The sequence below is a fragment of the Setaria italica genome, chromosome III, assembly GCF_000263155.2.
Source record: "Setaria italica strain Yugu1 chromosome III, Setaria_italica_v2.0, whole genome shotgun sequence".
Taxonomy (NCBI): domain Eukaryota; kingdom Viridiplantae; phylum Streptophyta; class Magnoliopsida; order Poales; family Poaceae; genus Setaria; species Setaria italica.
The window spans coordinates 12,599,919-12,617,382 of record NC_028452.1 but is presented as its reverse complement, the minus strand read 5'-3'; the positions used below and the strand labels follow the sequence as shown (position 1 = coordinate 12,617,382).

General features: G+C 42.2%; 2 protein-coding genes across 2 annotated transcripts; both read right to left on the bottom strand.

The window, feature by feature from the left end:
• Positions 1-5,722: 5,722 nt before the first annotated feature.
• On the bottom strand, positions 5,723-7,277 carry LOC101753094. Its single transcript, XM_022824935.1, has 2 exons — positions 6,167-7,277; positions 5,723-5,950 (listed from the first exon to the last, which is right to left on the bottom strand). The coding sequence occupies exons 1-2, from the start codon at positions 6,656-6,658 to the stop codon at positions 5,789-5,791; spliced, it is 654 nt and encodes a 217-aa protein (XP_022680670.1). The 5' UTR covers positions 6,659-7,277; the 3' UTR covers positions 5,723-5,788.
• Positions 7,278-7,781: 504 nt separating this feature from the next.
• On the bottom strand, positions 7,782-17,150 carry LOC101755919 (respiratory burst oxidase homolog protein A). Its single transcript, XM_004961368.3, has 14 exons — positions 16,153-17,150; positions 15,912-16,071; positions 15,757-15,805; positions 15,025-15,138; positions 12,044-12,466; positions 10,872-11,255; positions 10,686-10,781; positions 10,497-10,612; positions 10,225-10,392; positions 9,981-10,140; positions 9,609-9,806; positions 9,384-9,512; positions 9,097-9,175; positions 7,782-8,668 (listed from the first exon to the last, which is right to left on the bottom strand). The coding sequence occupies exons 1-14, from the start codon at positions 16,856-16,858 to the stop codon at positions 8,559-8,561; spliced, it is 2,892 nt and encodes a 963-aa protein (XP_004961425.1). The 5' UTR covers positions 16,859-17,150; the 3' UTR covers positions 7,782-8,558.
• Positions 17,151-17,464: the final 314 nt, after the last annotated feature.

Here is a 17,464-nt window from a genome sequence, read left to right as displayed (position 1 = left end):
CATTGAAGCTAAAATATGTACCACACAAAGTGTACCTGCAATTACATTCAGAATTTAAACAGAAAAAGATAATGAAGGTAAGTTTTGGCAATTCAATAACATCAATTAAATGTATTCTAGATGAGTAATTGCACAGAATAAAATTGCAGTGCTTGATCATAATTTCTTTGTAGCAATGCAGCAACTAAATAGACCTAATTCAGTGGTAAGATTTATGCTTTTTGGAGCATGTCTTACACAGTAATAGCATAGACTAATGAAACTAACAAAAATCCTTATGGTGAACTAATCATTCGAACAGCCTATCACTGATCCCAAAAGTTCTATGTGTGTCTAAGCACAAATCTTGTATGGTTCCCATGCAACATACAAAAAGGATTGTATAGGCATTTCACAGCAAGAGGTTTTCATGCAGGTGACTATAACATTTTATTCTAAATACAAAAGCTTTAGACATTACATATCAGTACTCACCTTGATTATCATCGACGTGAACTCACATGCTCCCCAAAACTGCTGCCATGTACATTGTCCTGGTTGCCATTCAAATCAACGAGAACCAAAAAAATTAGCTCTGAAATTATAATTAGGATAAAGCTCAGTTTAGATGGATGTGTCCTGTTTATCCTAATTATACAACAGTACTCAACTGAAGAGATTCAAACACAAAGAAGCGGGACAGCTTCTACATTTTGTAGGAGCTTTATTTGGAGCAGTGAAGCAGCCTTATGTTCATGAGTTCCCTCATTAATAGTTCAGTATAGGATTAAGTAGCTAGGCAAATAATTGGGTCTGGTGGGGCAATGTATGCAAGCATTGTCGCAGGAGTTTTACTTGGACTAACATATAGGTAAATTTAAGTTCTAAAATCATATGCAGTTTGCAATCATTTTACCTTACTTCAACCATACAATTGAGTCAAAAAATTACTATTTAGTCCTCCTAGAATGTACCATAAACACATCAATTTATGAAAATCGTGTCATCCAATTGTGGAAATATTAAATTGGCATGTTTTATGGAAATAATTGGATGGTATGCATATCGTGATGGAAAACATCATACAACAGAAGAATCCTATAACCGTTGGTCCTTTGCCTAACATAAAGATGCTACCAGAATATTTGAAACAATCAGTAACATATGAAAAGAAGATTTGCACACAATATGCAAAGGATGCTTTAGACCTTTTACCTGTCAGGTGAAGAACAACCTGCAAAAGAGATGTGTGCAATAAGGTTGTCAGATTATATAGTAGCTGAAACAGTTTGCTGCAAAAGAGATGTGTGCAGTAAGGATTCTTTTGGCTCTTCAGAAGAGACAGTTCTAACTACTGCGAAAAAGGACAGCAGTAGAAGGATTAACCATCCATCTTCTTTGATTCATTAAGCTGTGGTGATAATTCCAACATAGCCTAGAGCATTAAAGTTGATAAGAGATAGTAAGAAAAAAATAGCATCTATGATCCTGAACCCAGATGATTATTCCATTCCACAACTGTTTAGATTAGTCTAGTATTCGTGTATGATATTTTTGGACATGGAGTACAAATATGACATAAAAGGTTCATGATTAAATGAAATTGGTTAGCAACATCATTACTAAATAAAAAACAAGATTATGATTACTGAAATTGGCATCCCTATTTCTGAAGGTAACTAATTATTCTGAAATGATCCAATCCAGTTCAAATATATGTGCATGATGTTTTGGACCTGAATAGAAAACTTAACACTAAGTGATCAAGGCTACAAAACACCAAGCAATCAAGTCTAACTGATCACGCACCATTGATGGTCAATTTGGTTGCAAAATGTATTTAAAATAGCACATCATTAATATCATAGTGAAATATAACTTAATAACCCATAATTGCTTGGGAAGCATTTTTACTTTGGCAGTAGGATTTTAAAAAAACTAATGGGTTGAAATACAGCAAAATAAAGGCTCACCTTATGCAACTGTTCCCTCATGTATCCATTCTCATGAACAAGGTGCGACACCTGCGTGGGATGCTAATATCCTATTCTGTCAGAGGCAACGTATCCTACATCAAAGGCTCTGTCCAGTTTTCCATAACATCTCAAACCATAGCTCAGACCCCAAATGTGCTAGTTGTGCACATGGTAATCACAGTCCAACCCCGCACGAAGGTGCATACATGAAGCAGCATGTTAAGCATTCGGTCTTTTGGGCTTTTGGCTATAGGATAAAAGTATAAATATTCATATGTCACGGACTTTTTGAACACCAACAGTGTTCTAAAAAAGCAGAACTACCAGAATCGCCACAAAATATGAAGCCAGCTTTGCTTCAGTTAGGATGCCTAACCTGTGAGATGGCCTTTTCTCCAAATAGAATAATGGAGCATCAAGGCTAAAGGTCAAATATATAGAAAAAAATCTGAAGTTATTCTTTTATTCACTCAAGTCATGAGAGGACAAAAGGCATCTGTAAATGTTGAACCAACAGGTACGCAAGGAAAGTAATTAAACCAATGAAACAAAAGGCATAGAAGAAAGTGAAGCTTAGTGCAGCGTGTAAATTGAACCAGATCTGCATCAAGGAATCCTGGCAACGCTAGAGGAACAGGGAAAGGGGAAAAAAGCCTAAATCTTGCCAACCAGATCAGATGTGAGAGAAGAAAAGGAAATCAATCACGAGGGAAACATATCCCTGGACCAATCAATTGACCTTGGTGACGAAATTGACAGGCGAGAACATCCCCAAAACCAGTAATATGGAGAAAAAAAGATGACCAATACCAAAACCCTAACCACTATCAAGTGGAGTTACAAATTGAATAAGGCACTCAAAAGATTGATCCATTCAGGTGGGGAGAGAACATTACCGGAGATGTGGAATGACAATCTAGAGAGTGGACGGCGCGAGATGGGCAGGGGAGGCGCCGGTCGAAACGAATGCCGGAGAAGTGAAAGCGGATGGTAAATAAAATTTTTACCGACGTGGCTAGGGCGATTACGCGCCGACCTCACCTCATTTGTTATACTGTAGAGCGTGTTTCGATCTTTAGTTCGGACTAAAATTTATATCACATCGAATATTTAGAGGCTAATTAGAAAGACTAAATATGAGCTAATTATAAAACTAATTACACAGATGGAGACTAATTCACGAGATGAATCTATTAAGCCTAATTAATCCATCATTAGCACATGTTTACTGTAGCATCACATTATCAAATTATGGACTAATTAGGCTTAATAGATTCATCTCGCAAATTAGTCTCCATCTGTGCAATTGGTTTTGTAATTGGTTCATATTTAATACTCCTAATTAGTATCTAAATAATTGATGTGACAGGAATTTTAGGAGTGACTAAAGAAATAAATACCCCTAAATCGAACAAAGATTGCATGGCATGGCAGGTGGCACCACCACAACCGCACGAATGGTTTATGATGGCGATGCAAACAGCTCGGTCGGCTCTACTTGGGGAATCCATCGCTGTCACAACTCACAACAAACTTGGCAGTATTAATTATTTCACACTCCCGCTAATATTTTATTGTATTTAAAAATTATTTAGAAACTAAACTCCTATCTAATAATCAAACTTGTTTACCTACTACTCTCTCATTTTTTTCAATACTTCAACATAACATATATAGATGTGTACTTATCTTTATCTAATTGTAATTAATTTTTAATTAGTAATTACTCTACATAATTTTTTATCCACATTCACATTTTTTTTCATTTTGTATCGCACCTCCATACATTGCGTTTAGCATCGTCACATACATGTATAAATGGTCTACATGGTGATACTTATCATGCGTATATACCTTAACTTAGTATTTCTATATTAACAATGACATAAATAGGTAATTTAGAATCATATATTAGTTTTCTTTTAGTTATTTCTGTATGATGCACATGAAGATAATTAGATTAAGATTTAGGTATTTACTTTAGATAATTTTTAATAATGGCATACGTGGGTAACTTAGGTACAATTTAGAATGACCTTTTAAGTTATGCTCTTATAATGATATGCGTGAGTAATTATGGGATTATTTTAGATTATCTTTTATAATGGTAGAGTTTAGTAATTTAGATATATTTTAGGATTCATTTTAGAATATTTTCATAATATATTTTAGGGTTCATTTTAGAATATTTTCATAATAATAGTGGTGGGTAGCTTTTATAAAAAAAATATAATAAACCAATGATTATGATTATTACAGTTTATAGGATTGATGTTTGATGTTTCTGATTTTTATGGAAAATTCTAGGATCCGTCTTTTTTTAGTGTGTCCTGTGAAAACTAATGTGAAGTCTCTAATGGAAAAAAAATTAAGACCATATTGCTACAAAGCTATTAACTTGAGCTATCTCTCACTTGTTAAATATTCAAACACGGTATTTATATAGATGTAAACTTATTATTTTCATCCGATTGTGATAGATTTTAGTTAGTAATTACTCTATAACGTTTTTACCCACATTTATAATATTTAACTTTTCACTCTACATCGTAGGTATACGCTTGAATTTGTTTAATGGACCATGAGTTTGAGCTATAATTTTAACGTAGAAATATATATTATCATCACTTCCTCCATATCTGTATAAATGGTGACAAACATCATACGTATATACCTTAATTATTATATCATATACCAATAGTGTAAGAAATAGACAATTTAAAATCACACATTGGTGTATAATTTTAATTAAGGTGATTTGATCCAAATTTAGGGTCACCTCATATTATTTTTAATAATGGTATGGTAATATAGATGCAATTTTAAGAGGTTACTTCGAACTACTTTAAGTTATTTTTTAAGTATTAGTGATGGGCAATTTAGTTGGAAATTTAGAAGGTTATTTTAAATTATTTTTATAATGGCACGGTGGTAAATATGATGAAGATTAGGGGGTTGATTTAGTTTATTTTAAATAATGGCAGATGTGGGTAATTTAGATATACATTTAGGTGGTTATTTTAGGCTATTTTCATAATGGCATAGGTGGGTAATTTTTAAAAAATATAATAGATCTCATGGCTATGATGATTTGAGTCTACCGATTGACGGCTAGATGTTCTGTTTTTTTTTAAAAAAATTTAGGATTTCTCTCTTTTTCTATAGTGTTCACTTAGGATTGTAGGTGGCTTCATCTGGAGGCTTAAAAAGAGTCTCTAATTAGTAATAGTAAGATGCTAAATTATTTCACGAGTGAAAGTATGAAACACCTTTGCTACTTTGGTCGTTGTACAACTTTTGCTTTGTTTATAAGAAAGAAATATATACACGTGACATCAAGGACTATTGCGTATTTGGGCCATGGGCCGTGGAGTTTCAAGTTTCAGCCCAGCTGCAAGACCAACACATTACAAATGACATCGTTCCCCAGTATCAAAAAAATGACATCGTTCCCCAGGCAGAGATGAATTAACTACTGACGAACCAAATCCCCAGCCTCGATCTCCTTCCTCTATCTCAAGCATCTCTTTCTGTACCTTTAGTCTAGTCTTCTTCAATCCCGTGCTTTTCTGCTTTCCGGAACTCGATCTCTACCAAATTATGTCTGATACTCTCTCGTATTATCACTGCTTGGTATGCCTGTCAACGGAGATGTGTGATCGGTTGGTAACAGCAGAGATTTGATGTTTGATTTCATTTGTTTCTGGGACTTTGAAATCGTGCAGCCATGAAAATCACGTGAAGGATGTACCAAGATCACCCAAGGATGAGTAGCCAGCCAACCCCACTTCAAAACACTTTAGTCAAAAAGAACACGAAATTCAAGCTAGTGGCTAGGTCGTTGTAGATGTATTCAAGTACATGGAGAACAAGCTGGGAAGAACGGGGCTGTTATTGTAGATGTTACATGAGGCCATCTCATTGATCTCAACGTCGTCATCTTCACCATGGTCGAAATCTTCCACTTCATTGTAGGGAATGGCCGATCGCAGCGCCTTAGAGTGTGTTTGGTTACATGGCTTAGATCCAGCCTGGTTAAGATTTAGTCTGGCTCAGCTAGTACGCCCGATTCGGACGTACTAGCGTAGCCTGACTTAGGTGCTTTTTTGCATTGCGCTGGCCTGGCTATGTACTCTGGACAAGCAACCAAACAATCACAAGCTGCATTAGACTAATCTGGTCAGGAACTTAGCCAGGCAACCAAACACAACCTTACTTCTCATGTGAATCACAAGCACCCATGTCTTCCCACCATCGTAGTGCCTCTCCCTCAGCACGGCGTAAACGACGTCGGGTTCACGCAGGCTCACAAAGGGGAACTCCGGCGAGAGAAGGGGAAGACCAAGCTTGGCGTACGAGTCGTGCATCCAGAGCTTGTCCGCTTCAATGGCGCCGTCCATCGCCCAGCCTAACCTCTCGGAGTTCAACGGCGTCACCAGCGACCAGGCGGTCATGGTGAAACCAGAACCAGGCCTGCGTTTGCTCGCGATCTCCACGTCGGCGCGGGCGACGTTGACGAACTTCATCGTGCCGCCGTCCGTGACGCACACGCTCCGCGTCACGAACGGGTGCAACCTGCCGAACTCCGGGTGGTGGAGGTTGCCATCGGGAGGCGCCACCGGGAGCTCGACGTACCGGAGCTCGTGGTCCTCGTCGAGCACGTCGCAGAAGAGGATGCCCCTGAAGTAGTCGATCCAGCACATGTAGCCTTCGAAGGAGACGACCTGCGCTTGTCCGTCGTCCACCAGCGCAGCCCATGCCCCGTACCCTCGCGCCGGCGGATCGGGAGTCGCTTGGCCTCCCACTGCCTGGAGCCGGCGCTGGAGCGATACCTGAAGAGCTCGGCTTCCACCGGCACGGAATCGTTGTCGTCGGGTATCAGCACCTTGAGGTCGGCGACGGCGAACTCCTCCTCGCCACGGCGGAGGACGCCGATGTCCCCACGCTCCAGCATGTGCGAACGCTCGGCGTGGCCCTGCCCCTGCCCCACCGCCATGCGCCGCCCGTCCACGTAGCACGGCGGGAGAGGGCCGGAGAGCGACAGGCCGAAGGGGCCTCCCGCCTTGCAGACGAAGTAGTCCGTGTGGCAGCACCAGGGGTAGTCGGTGGTGACGGGGGCGGAGGGGGCGACGACGCGGAAGAGGACGGAGTCGAGGTGCCGCCACGAGCGCGGTCCCGCTAAACCCCTTGGCTTCCCTCGGGTAGTGAAGGTAGAGGTGAGACGCCCCGGGCAGCGCGACGAGGCGGAAGGAGACGAGGACGGGGTCGCCATTGGACGCGATGCATCTCGCCCGCCGCCGTCGTCGCGGAAGGAAGCGGGGGTCCTAGGTAGATGTCGTTGTCGAACACCACCCACCTAGCCACATCTAATAATCTGGTAACAAAAAATAGTAATCCTTTTCTCTCTCATCAAGGCAAAAGGAAAGGAGGGATTCCAATTAAAGAATGAAAAGAGGAGAAAATGAAGGATCCAAATAGACTTTTATCAAAATCCGACGAGGAGTCAACCCCAAACCAGAGGTGCTACCAGACTACCAGAGTGCTGCTACCATTGAGCTACAAGCACAAGAGTTCAAAAGAAAAATCTTGAAGTAGTATCGTGGAAATTCCAGCTACTCATGCACCATACACTGGTACACACATACAAGCGTTCGGGGTTGTATCAGCAACGAGACCCCACATACCCACCTTGTTGCCTGGATACCCAGTTAGTAGATGGCAGATTATCGTGGCTCACTCGTTGCAGGCAAGCAGCAGGTACCAACTCTACCAGGTGCAACTATTCGTGCAAATTTCACCCAAGTTATCATCATTTAGCACTAGCAGTTAGCACACGTAATCCTTTCATTTCGACATCTTACAAACAGCGGGGAAAAGATAAAAAAACAAGAAGGGCTTCACTAAAGTAAGATATACATCATTCAGTCATACCCTAAAAGAATTGCTTCCTCACTCAGGCAATGCAACGAAACACGCTTCAATCAAATTTGAGCCCGGCAATCTGGGGCCAGTCACTACCAACCTACACTACGTACAAAAACCAACTATACTTTCTTCCTGTTTTTCACCCCTGTGTATAATTACAAAGTTAGAACAAGCATGTGGACTCAGTCAACCACTCAGCTGCATGCAAATATACAGTTAGATAGCCTTGTGACATCCTGGCCTTCATCCTACTTCCTACATCACGCTGCATATAATCATATCCATCCTCAGAAAGTGTGGACTCCGCGCATGGGAGATCCGAAGATCATATTGAGGGGATCCCCCCCCCCCCCCCCCCTTGGCCCTTGCCGGTCCACGTCCACCTGGGGTATGTGCTGTTCATTGTTCAACTATGATGGAAGCCATGTGTATTGTACCACCCCCAGTTCCCTTTCTATATGTGCTCTTACTGTTTTTGAGTTTCTCAAGCAATAGATCTCGCTGTTGTAACTGGTGAGTATCACGGTGCAGACGGCACCGTGGCGACACAACACCATGTGCAGAATCCCCTGCTCTTCCAACTCATTGCGAAGAAGGCAACGTGTTAAACAAAAATGGCTTACATACAACACATCTTCTTCCCCCTTGGTTCCCCTATTATGTATTTACCTTGTTATGTCAGAAATGCTCCTTGCGGAACTCAAATTTCGTTGTAGACTTGCCATTGAATTCATAACAAAGTTTGCTTAGTTCCTGTGCCAAAACTGGAGCCCCACAGTAGAACACTCCTGTACACAACAACAAAAGTTACCTTCTTTAAAGTGATCAGACATAGAAGATGGTACCGAGATTACTGGTTCATCCAGAAATGGGTATTTTTAACCACTAGATTTAATTTCTTTTGGGAGCATGAAATTAGCAAAACCAAAAAAAAAGAGAGTAGACTTTCAAACTCCTTTTGTTTTTGCAAGGAGACTTTCAAGTCATTTGCCACATCTACCCATTAAGTAGTTCATATTAACATACTTTTTCTTGCATTTACCTCTGAGAATTGGTAGTTTCACTATAGGAAGTTCCTTATTTTAGTTATATAAAAGTGCTAGTCCAGGTTTTATAAAGGACTAAACAACACTCCCATCCTGAATGACATATCACAGCTAAAAAGGATATAGAAGGGAAACTTTCGACTATATCAGGAATATGAAGGGTATCTGACCTATTTTAGCATAAGGATGTTTGGTGGCTATCTTAGATAGGACTTTCTTAAAATTTGGCCTTGCAAAATGTGTCCGGACCTGCAAAAACAGCAAATCAGTATAATGACAACAAAGCCTTTTATCCCAAACAAGTTGGAGTAGGAAAAAAGATGGCATACCAATAGCAAAATAAAATTATAAGTGGCATACTGAACATTACAAGTATTCTGCCTCACATTTTTTGTCATCGGATACTATAGTAAAGCTAAGCACTCTACATCAAATATGCAAGAGTACTAGAACTTACTTTGGTACCCGAAACTATATCAACGCCATTCTTGGCATGGTTAAGAGCTTGCAACATCGTGATGAGTGCTGATCGAGCATCCCCTTCCTCAAAAACACTTGTGAGATAGTTGTGCATCTCAATTATATTCTAATAGTGAACAAAAGGCATCTGTAAGAACAAATTTGCAAAGAGAAAAAACAAATAGCATGATATGTAAATGAAAAATGGTTAGATGATACATACCCTTTGATCTAGTTCAGCAATCTCATTCATGACTCCTTTAAACCAATCAAAAGAGCCTTGTTCGCGTGTCACCCAATAAAAGTAAGCATTTGTTGTCTTCAAAACCCTCTTTGGTTTTGAGGTAATCCTCATAAGGGTGTCAAGATCAACATGTGCCTTACTGCGACCAATTGGTGGGTAAAGATCGCTTGAAGCTTCCTGAAGATTTTAGGCAAATAAATTAATTCCTGCCTGTCTAGTATTGGTGAGAAAAAAAATTTGGAACAGATGGCCAACTAAATCACAAAGAAGTAAAGGTTAAATCAATTAATAATTTCTAGATCACCAAAAAGATGTAAGAGGCCATTTGGTGATATGAGAAAAATCACTTACTTCCTCTTCCTCCACTTTGATGATGTTATTGAGCAAATCTTTCAATATGCTAATAAAAGGTGTGGCACCAATCCCTAATCCAACAAGTAGTAAAACATCATACTTGCTGTAGTCTTGTGCAGGAGATCCATATGGTCCATCAATCAAAAGTTTTGGTAAGCTGTATTTCAAAAAAAAAAAATTGAAGCCCCAATTGCAGAAACAGACTATTGAGTATTAATATGCATATAGGGAATGAATATACGCTTTCTTAGTTGTCTCATCTGCTCGAAGAAGGCCGCTTTTCCCACCCACTGGTGGCTCGCAAGCTGCTGAGAATATCCGCTTGAGCTCCCGTGTCCAATCACCAAGTTGCCGAACATGAATGCTTAGGTAATCATCCCCAGGTGCCGAAGTTATTGAGAAAGGATGCCTGAAAGCAGAAATAACTGTTTAACTACTTAAAGAAAAACAAAAAGGTGTCCACAATGACAATGTGATCTATGAATAGTTTAGTTACTAAGAAGAGCCACACACCATTCAAAGGGTGAAACAGCAGGGCACTGAACAAACATATACTGCCCGCTCTTGTAACGGAATGTGGGAGGCTTAGACATCTGCAATGTCAAAACATTACCAGGATATATGGCCACCTGCAAAGGAACTATGGGTCAGAGAACTGTAAACAAATTCAAAACTCAGATTTCTAAATTCTTCGAGGGTGACCTTCAATAGCCGGACAGAATAACTGCCCGACCTGAAGAACCTCAGCGTCCTCTCCCCAACATACAGACCAACAGGCACTGAGAGATACATCCATGTCTGTACAAAATAAAAATATATACATATATTAGACATGTACATACTTATTGAAGTCCAGAGAGTTAAGAGAAAAGGTGAAGATTATCTCACCGTCTTTTTGTACCAGTCGTGGATAAGGTATAAGCACTCTCCATGAATAACAAGTGCTATGTACACAATGATGAACAAATGATGAGAGTACCAGAATGCATTGAAGCCAGTTAATTTGTCAAATGGCCTTGGAAGCTTCACCAGGCTACGGCGGAACCACCTTGTTGCTAGAGTAAATGCGATAAGCATGCACACAACCATGATTACCCCTGTTATGCCCTCCACTCCTTTGACCAGCTCTAAATATGTTGGCTTCTTTTCCCCAAAGTACTCGTGCAGCGGAGCATACTTTGCCTCTGGTGAACTTATGAGCCGTGGAAAATCACATACAAGGTGGTTCCCTGCATGAAGGATAACACCAACCACAATTGCCGCTGCAATAGTCTGCCATTACATCACAAGAAAAATTTTGTGCTTTTAGCCATATTCTTGGTTTTGACTGAATGAAATGTCATATGCCCTTTTATGACAAAAGCCCTTATGAGGCACCACTAATTACCCCATTAAATGTTTATGCTACATTCATAGCCAGCAAGAATGGGTATGTCATGAGCTGCCTTGAAATGGCATTGCCCAAGGCTTTTAGCAAATTGCTATGGTCATCATGGCCCACGTGCAATTTGGATGTTACCAACCATATGGTTTTAGCTTCCCTAGTACCTCCTTTAAGTAAATATAAGGTATGTGTATGATTCAATCAACCAAATGATGTTCTTTGTTATGTAAGTGGCAAAGGGTAGATTAGTGCCTCTCTTGGGAAGGATAAAATACTTATGGTCAAGAACAATGAGTATTCAATTTGATCTAACATAAAGGTCTAGATTATGTCCTGACTCTAACTGTATCATGTATGGAGGAACAATCCATTAATTAAGCTGTATTTGTACTCCCTCCTTTCCAAAAATATAAGATTTTTAGTTTCGTCCTAAGTCAAACTTCTCTAGCTTTGACCAAGTTTATACCAAAATATATTAACATCTACAACACCAAATAAATGAACTATCAGGACAGATTATGGTGGATTTGATGGCACTAATTTGATGTTGAAGATGTTGGTGCATTTTTCTATAAAGTTGGTCAAAGTTAGAGAATTGACTTAGGAAAAAACTAAAACCTCCTCAATTTTGGAACAGAGGACAAGAAAGAAGTAATTTGAGTCTACACTGGCTAACCTTGTGGAAGTTTATGTTGTCATCGAATGGCAATGCCCTTGCAGCTTTTGTATTCCGCAGCCAGGTGATGGTGTTGCGGCATACAGGCAAGAGAATAAGTGCCATGTTCAGCTTGAGAGTCTCAGCAGCACCCTTTGCAGTTGTAACACAGTAGCCCATCACATGAAAGACATACCGGTTGCGGTACTGGATGAACTTCCAAATGAATAATCCAGCCATTATCCCAATCCATAATGCAAGCACCCATAGACGTTTCCAGTTGTCCTCCAGATAGTAGTTCAATGTGCTGCTAATTTTTCGGATCGGACTCCTTTTCCTTAGACCAGCGAGGTTCTGGCTTAGTGCCTGGCTTGTGTAGCTCAACGCCTGGCTGTAGTTCACATAGGTATCCTTTTGCAGTAGCAGTGTCTCCAATTGCCAGAGCTGCAATGCCAATCACAAGCAGTATTTTTTTCTATGTCACAAAATTGCACTCCAGCAAATTGAAAATAATAATATGGAAAATTATCCCAATATATTTGTTGTAGATTTCAACATAAAGGTTATTGATCAGGCTCACACCTAAAACTGATAAACAAACAAAGCGATATATACAATTGGACATGTAAATATGGCACATTTAGAATGCGGCACAAATGAAATTAAAGAACGAAACTATGATAAACTTTTAAAAATATGACAGTGAAGAGCCCACTACATGAAAGGAAATCCCAAGCAAAAATATCCTTGTTTCAGACTTCAGAACAGTCAAAATGCTCAGAAATATCACATAGGGTTAGGATTCAGGATAACGATTAGTACTTTAAAGTAATTTCACAGATGCTTCTACGGTATATTGGTACTTGAGCATGGATTCAAAATGCTGCAGTACTTGTGTTTATTAGCACAGCATTGTTTTAACCACAATATTATTGCATTATTGCCTAAGTGGAATTAACACTAACAATTACTGTCTTAGTAAAATCAATCCCATCAATACAAATAACAGAGCAAAGAGCCCATAAGGATGGGGGGCATCCTAAATTACAATTCTCAATTCTCAGGGGGGGGGGGGGGGGGGGGGAAGAAGCAGATTAACCATACACATCAATTTAAGGGACAAAAGTCAAACAATCCACCAAACTGCAGATGGTCCCCACAAGATTATAATTGCACCTGGTGGTGCACATGGCTCCCATATGAGCCCACCATACATGCTGTCTAACATGCACGCAATAATTCCCATGGAGAAAGGTGGGGCATGAACTCAATTCTCAATTGTAGTCGCACTATCTCAAAGACCGGAAGATGCATAAATACATAAATAGCAATACTTATTGAATTATCTAAATAACACGGAACTAGATATGCTACTTTGTTCAAAACAAATACATTAGTATTAGACACCCAATGAAACTATCAGCAGCACCTGCTAGGGCAAATTTAATTCAAGAAAGGACATCGAGACTCCTAGCCTTGTATTTGACAAATGTAGGATCAGTCATCATTATCAATCATCAGGTGACCTTGAAATAATCAGCTAAATATGATTAGTGCCATTCAGGAATAAATGGAGAAGCAGATGCCCAGTGATGACCACAATGCTTCATTGGGAAAAATTCAAAAGTTTAAGATTCATTATGGATGTTTTGTCCTAAGTCAAACTTATCTAATTTTGGCCAAGTTTATAGAAAATACACCGACATCAAATTAGTTTCATTAAATATGTTTTGATAATGCATTTATTTGGTATTATAGATGTCAGTATATTTTCCTACGAGACAAAACTAAGGTCCTGTTTGGATCTCGGTCCAGACTATAAAATAAAAGGATTTATCAAAACACTCTCATAGTACCAACAGCTCCAGATCCATGGATTTCTGGAGTTCTTGGAGGTGGAGTTGGGCTAACAAGGCCCTGAAACCTCTTTCATTTTGGAATAGAGGGAGTGGATATGAACGAATGATCTTATCAATTTAAACAAGCATCATACTGTGTGGTCTGCCATGCAGAAGATCTGAAGATATCATTTGAAGAAAAATGAGCTGTAGGGATAAAGGTATGCATAGAACTAGGCAGCAAAACAAAGAGGAAGATGGGTGGAAGTTTCTCATACAGCTGGTAACCAACTTGAACATAAGTAGTTTTGGTGCTCCCACAGCTGGAGTTGATATTCTCACCGGATTTTACAATAGCTGGGAAACAATTTAAGCTGCCATGTCTAGGCTCTCTCTTTTTGTTATATGAATGTTGACATTATATATGTCTAATTACAGCATATGTCTGCTGGCTAGAGTTATATTACTTTTGCTAGAAGATGTGACCCCTAGTGAGCCAGTGTATAATGTCTTTAAATATAAAGATCAAGGGTCTCCATAGATGAAGTCAGATAGCTAAACTTTTAGACAGAAGGGCTCCAAAGCCTCTGCCCTCCAGGTATTCAGTTCCTTACAAAGAAAATCCATTGTGCAGTCAAAAAGAAATCTGAGATGGAACTGAACATGAGCGAGAAGGTTATTGCTACCCGACATTGCCTTCTGGTATGTTACGTGGAGATACAGAAGGGAAGCAGGAAGAAATCAGTGGAAGGGTTTGACTGGGCAGGAGCAATAACATTTTTCCTTTAGATTCTGACCAATGATTCCTTCCTGGCACCGGCAGGAATGGGATTCTTTTGATGGAAAAGTTGGTCAACTTTCGCTTTCAGTCTTTACCAAATACTACTAAACTGAGGACCGACCATACCGTGTTGTCAGGTTAAAACAAGTTCTCCAAAAAAAACGAAGTCAATGCAGCCGTGCATTGTCAATTTAAAACCCAAATATATCCAGTCACAATCACTATTTTCTCACCCTATTCCTTAAGTTAACACTTCTCCAGTTAAAATGTTTCTCGTGAAAACCTTCAAAATCAGTGGATACAAATGGAATCATCTAAACAATTATGTGCACCAACTCTTGTCATAGATAATGCATGGTACAGGATAAAACACATGTTATTACCTCAATGTAGCCAAGCCCTTCAGGATCAAGTTCCTCCATGATCAAGGCCGCATACTCTTCGGCTTGCTCCTTAAGTCTCGACAGTTTATTAGCAGAAGCGCTTAACATGATAATCTGGAAACAGAACAATTGCAATTTTCAATCAACGGATCACCAACCATCCTTTTCACACCTCGGAAAAAGTAGCCTAAACAAACAACCTGGCCTGGCCCTTTCCACGATGACCTCAGCTAACTAAAATAAATTAAACTCTAATCCAAAAGCTTCCCCCTTTCCACGCATCGTTTGAACAGATTAGTGTACTAATTGGGCAGCATGACCGAAATGCCCCCACCAACTACTGCCTTCTGGTCTCCGGGCGATCAGCTCCATCTCCATCAATAGTAAATTTACGAAACACCCCTCCCACGTTCTAGAACAAACAATATCAATCAATTGCTAAAAAAAATGATGTGTGGAGACCGGCCGGTGATGGGGATGCTTTCCCCGCCAGTTTCGCCGGGATGTTTTCCCAAGCTACCAACCGATTCCGTAATCCTTATGCGTAAATCCGGGAGCATAAACTTGTAAGACAACAAAAAAACAAGTACGTATATACAGAGGCATGGGAAATGGACAGCTCAATTATCAAAAGACTCCAAATACAAATTCTAGCGAAATATCCGCAAACGGCAAGAGCAAAGAAAAAAAATGCGAGTGAAAACACCAAACACAGCCAGGGGGGATGTTTACCTCTTTCACCTCTGCCTCCGTGATATGGCCATCTGCATTCTTATCCACCCTGATTAAAATTATAACAAAACCAAGACACGTTAATGGAACTGCATAACCGATGGTGTTCGTGTAGCACTATTTAGTTCGCAGTTCGCAGATTGTTGGGACTTTACATGTCGAAGAAGATCTGGAGGCGCGAGTCGAAGCTGTTATCGGTGATCTGCTGCCAGATCTCGCGCAGCTCCTCCTTGTTGATCTTGTCCACCTGCATCTGCCGGCGGCGGCTGAGCGTGTCGAACAGCTCCATTGCAAACTCCTGCGACTCCATCATCCCTGCATCCGAAACTCCAATGCGGTTAGGAGCTAATCATTTGAGGTTTCTGGAAGGGGAAGCACGGAGGGATTGAAGCGAACCTATGCATTCGGGGAAGTCGTCGCGGGAGAGGTAGCCGTCGCGCGCGAGGCGGTCGAAGTTGACCTGGACCTCGATCCAGGCGTTGCTGGCCTTGTTGCCGCCGCTGATGAAGCGGAGGCCGCGGATCGCCCGCTGCGCGCCGGACTTGGTGCGGTCGAGCTGCGCCCGGCGGCGGCGCTGCGCGCGGGCCTCGAGGGCGGCGTCGATGCCCGAGGGCGCGGCGGCGGCTTGGTCCCCGGCGAGATTCGCGCGGCTCTGGGTGCGCGTGAAGCGCTTCGTGAGGTCCTGCGAGAACTGCTTGGCGCGGCTGGCGGTGGCCTTGAGCTCCTGCGAGAACTGCAGCAGGCGGTGCGAGGAGGTCCGGCGCATGGCCGGCGACCGCGACCGCGACGGCGCCCCGGAAGACGACGCCTGGGGCGGCTCCGGGTGGCGCCGGGGCGGAGGAGGCGCCACCGACGAAGGCGACGCCCCCATCCCCAGCCCCGCGGCGGCGGCGGCCGCCGCCGCCGGCTCGACGCTCCGCAGCACAATGTTGTCGTCCTCCAGCAGGTCCAGCGTCACCTCGACCAGCTCCTCCCCGTCGTCGGAGCTCCGGTCCGACCCGCGCGGCGAGGAGCCCGTGCTCAGCGACCGCGGCGTCGTCGCGCCGGAGCCCCATCGCGGGCGACCCGGCGTGCCGACGCCCGGCCCTCCTCCTCCTCGCATCTCCTCCTACTCTCCCCTGTCCTCCTCCTCCTCCCACCGCCTGGCGCTGTTTACCCGCTGAAAGCCACCACCAAACTTCCTTTGACGATTTGGGTGGGAGCGAGGTATAGCTCGCGCAACAGTCCAAGCGGGCGCGACCTAAAACGCGGTAGCTCGTGGAGTCGTGGTCACCCTCCGTTCCCGTTCCTCTTCTCTCTCTCGCTGATGAGTTGCTGGCTGCGCGCGTGTGTGCGTGCGAAAGGCACCCTCGTGCTCGTGCCGAGGACAAGCGAGTCCAAGCAAGCCGGGGGCCGAGAGGAGGAAAAGGGGAGACACGGGCAGCAATTTATCGGGGACAAAGCCGACGCCGCCCCGAAAACAAACGTTAAAAAGGGCCTTGGAGCTGCGGCGCCGCGGCCGGTATATCCGCTCCGGCCAGCTCAGAAAATGTTGCTACTGCACGCGGTTGCAGTGAGATTTCATGGTTTCTACTCGTTGGTCCAGGTCAAATGGGCACATTTATAGTTGCGCGCTGGCGTTTTTCAGAGCTGAGAAAATCGAACAATGCAGTTGCCGGACTGCTGGAGGGAGTCGGAAAGAAAGAGCAGCGCGCCAGCGCCTACCATG

Coding starts and splice junctions, on each gene's coding strand:
- LOC101755919 (XM_004961368.3), bottom strand. CDS start 16,858: ATGCGAGGAGGAGGAGGGCCGGGCGTCGGCACGCCGGGTCGCCCGCGA. Junction 12,467..15,024: donor AAGGGCTTGGCTACATTGAG/GTAATAACATGT, acceptor TTGGCATTGCAG/CTCTGGCAATTGGAGACACT. Junction 10,613..10,685: donor ATTCTGTCCGGCTATTGAAG/GTCACCCTCGAA, acceptor GTTCCTTTGCAG/GTGGCCATATATCCTGGTAA.
- LOC101753094 (XM_022824935.1), bottom strand. CDS start 6,658: ATGTGCTGGATCGACTACTTCAGGGGCATCCTCTTCTGCGACGTGCTC. Junction 5,951..6,166: donor TGATTCACATGAGAAGTAAG/GTTGTGTTTGGT, acceptor ACACACTCTAAG/GCGCTGCGATCGGCCATTCC.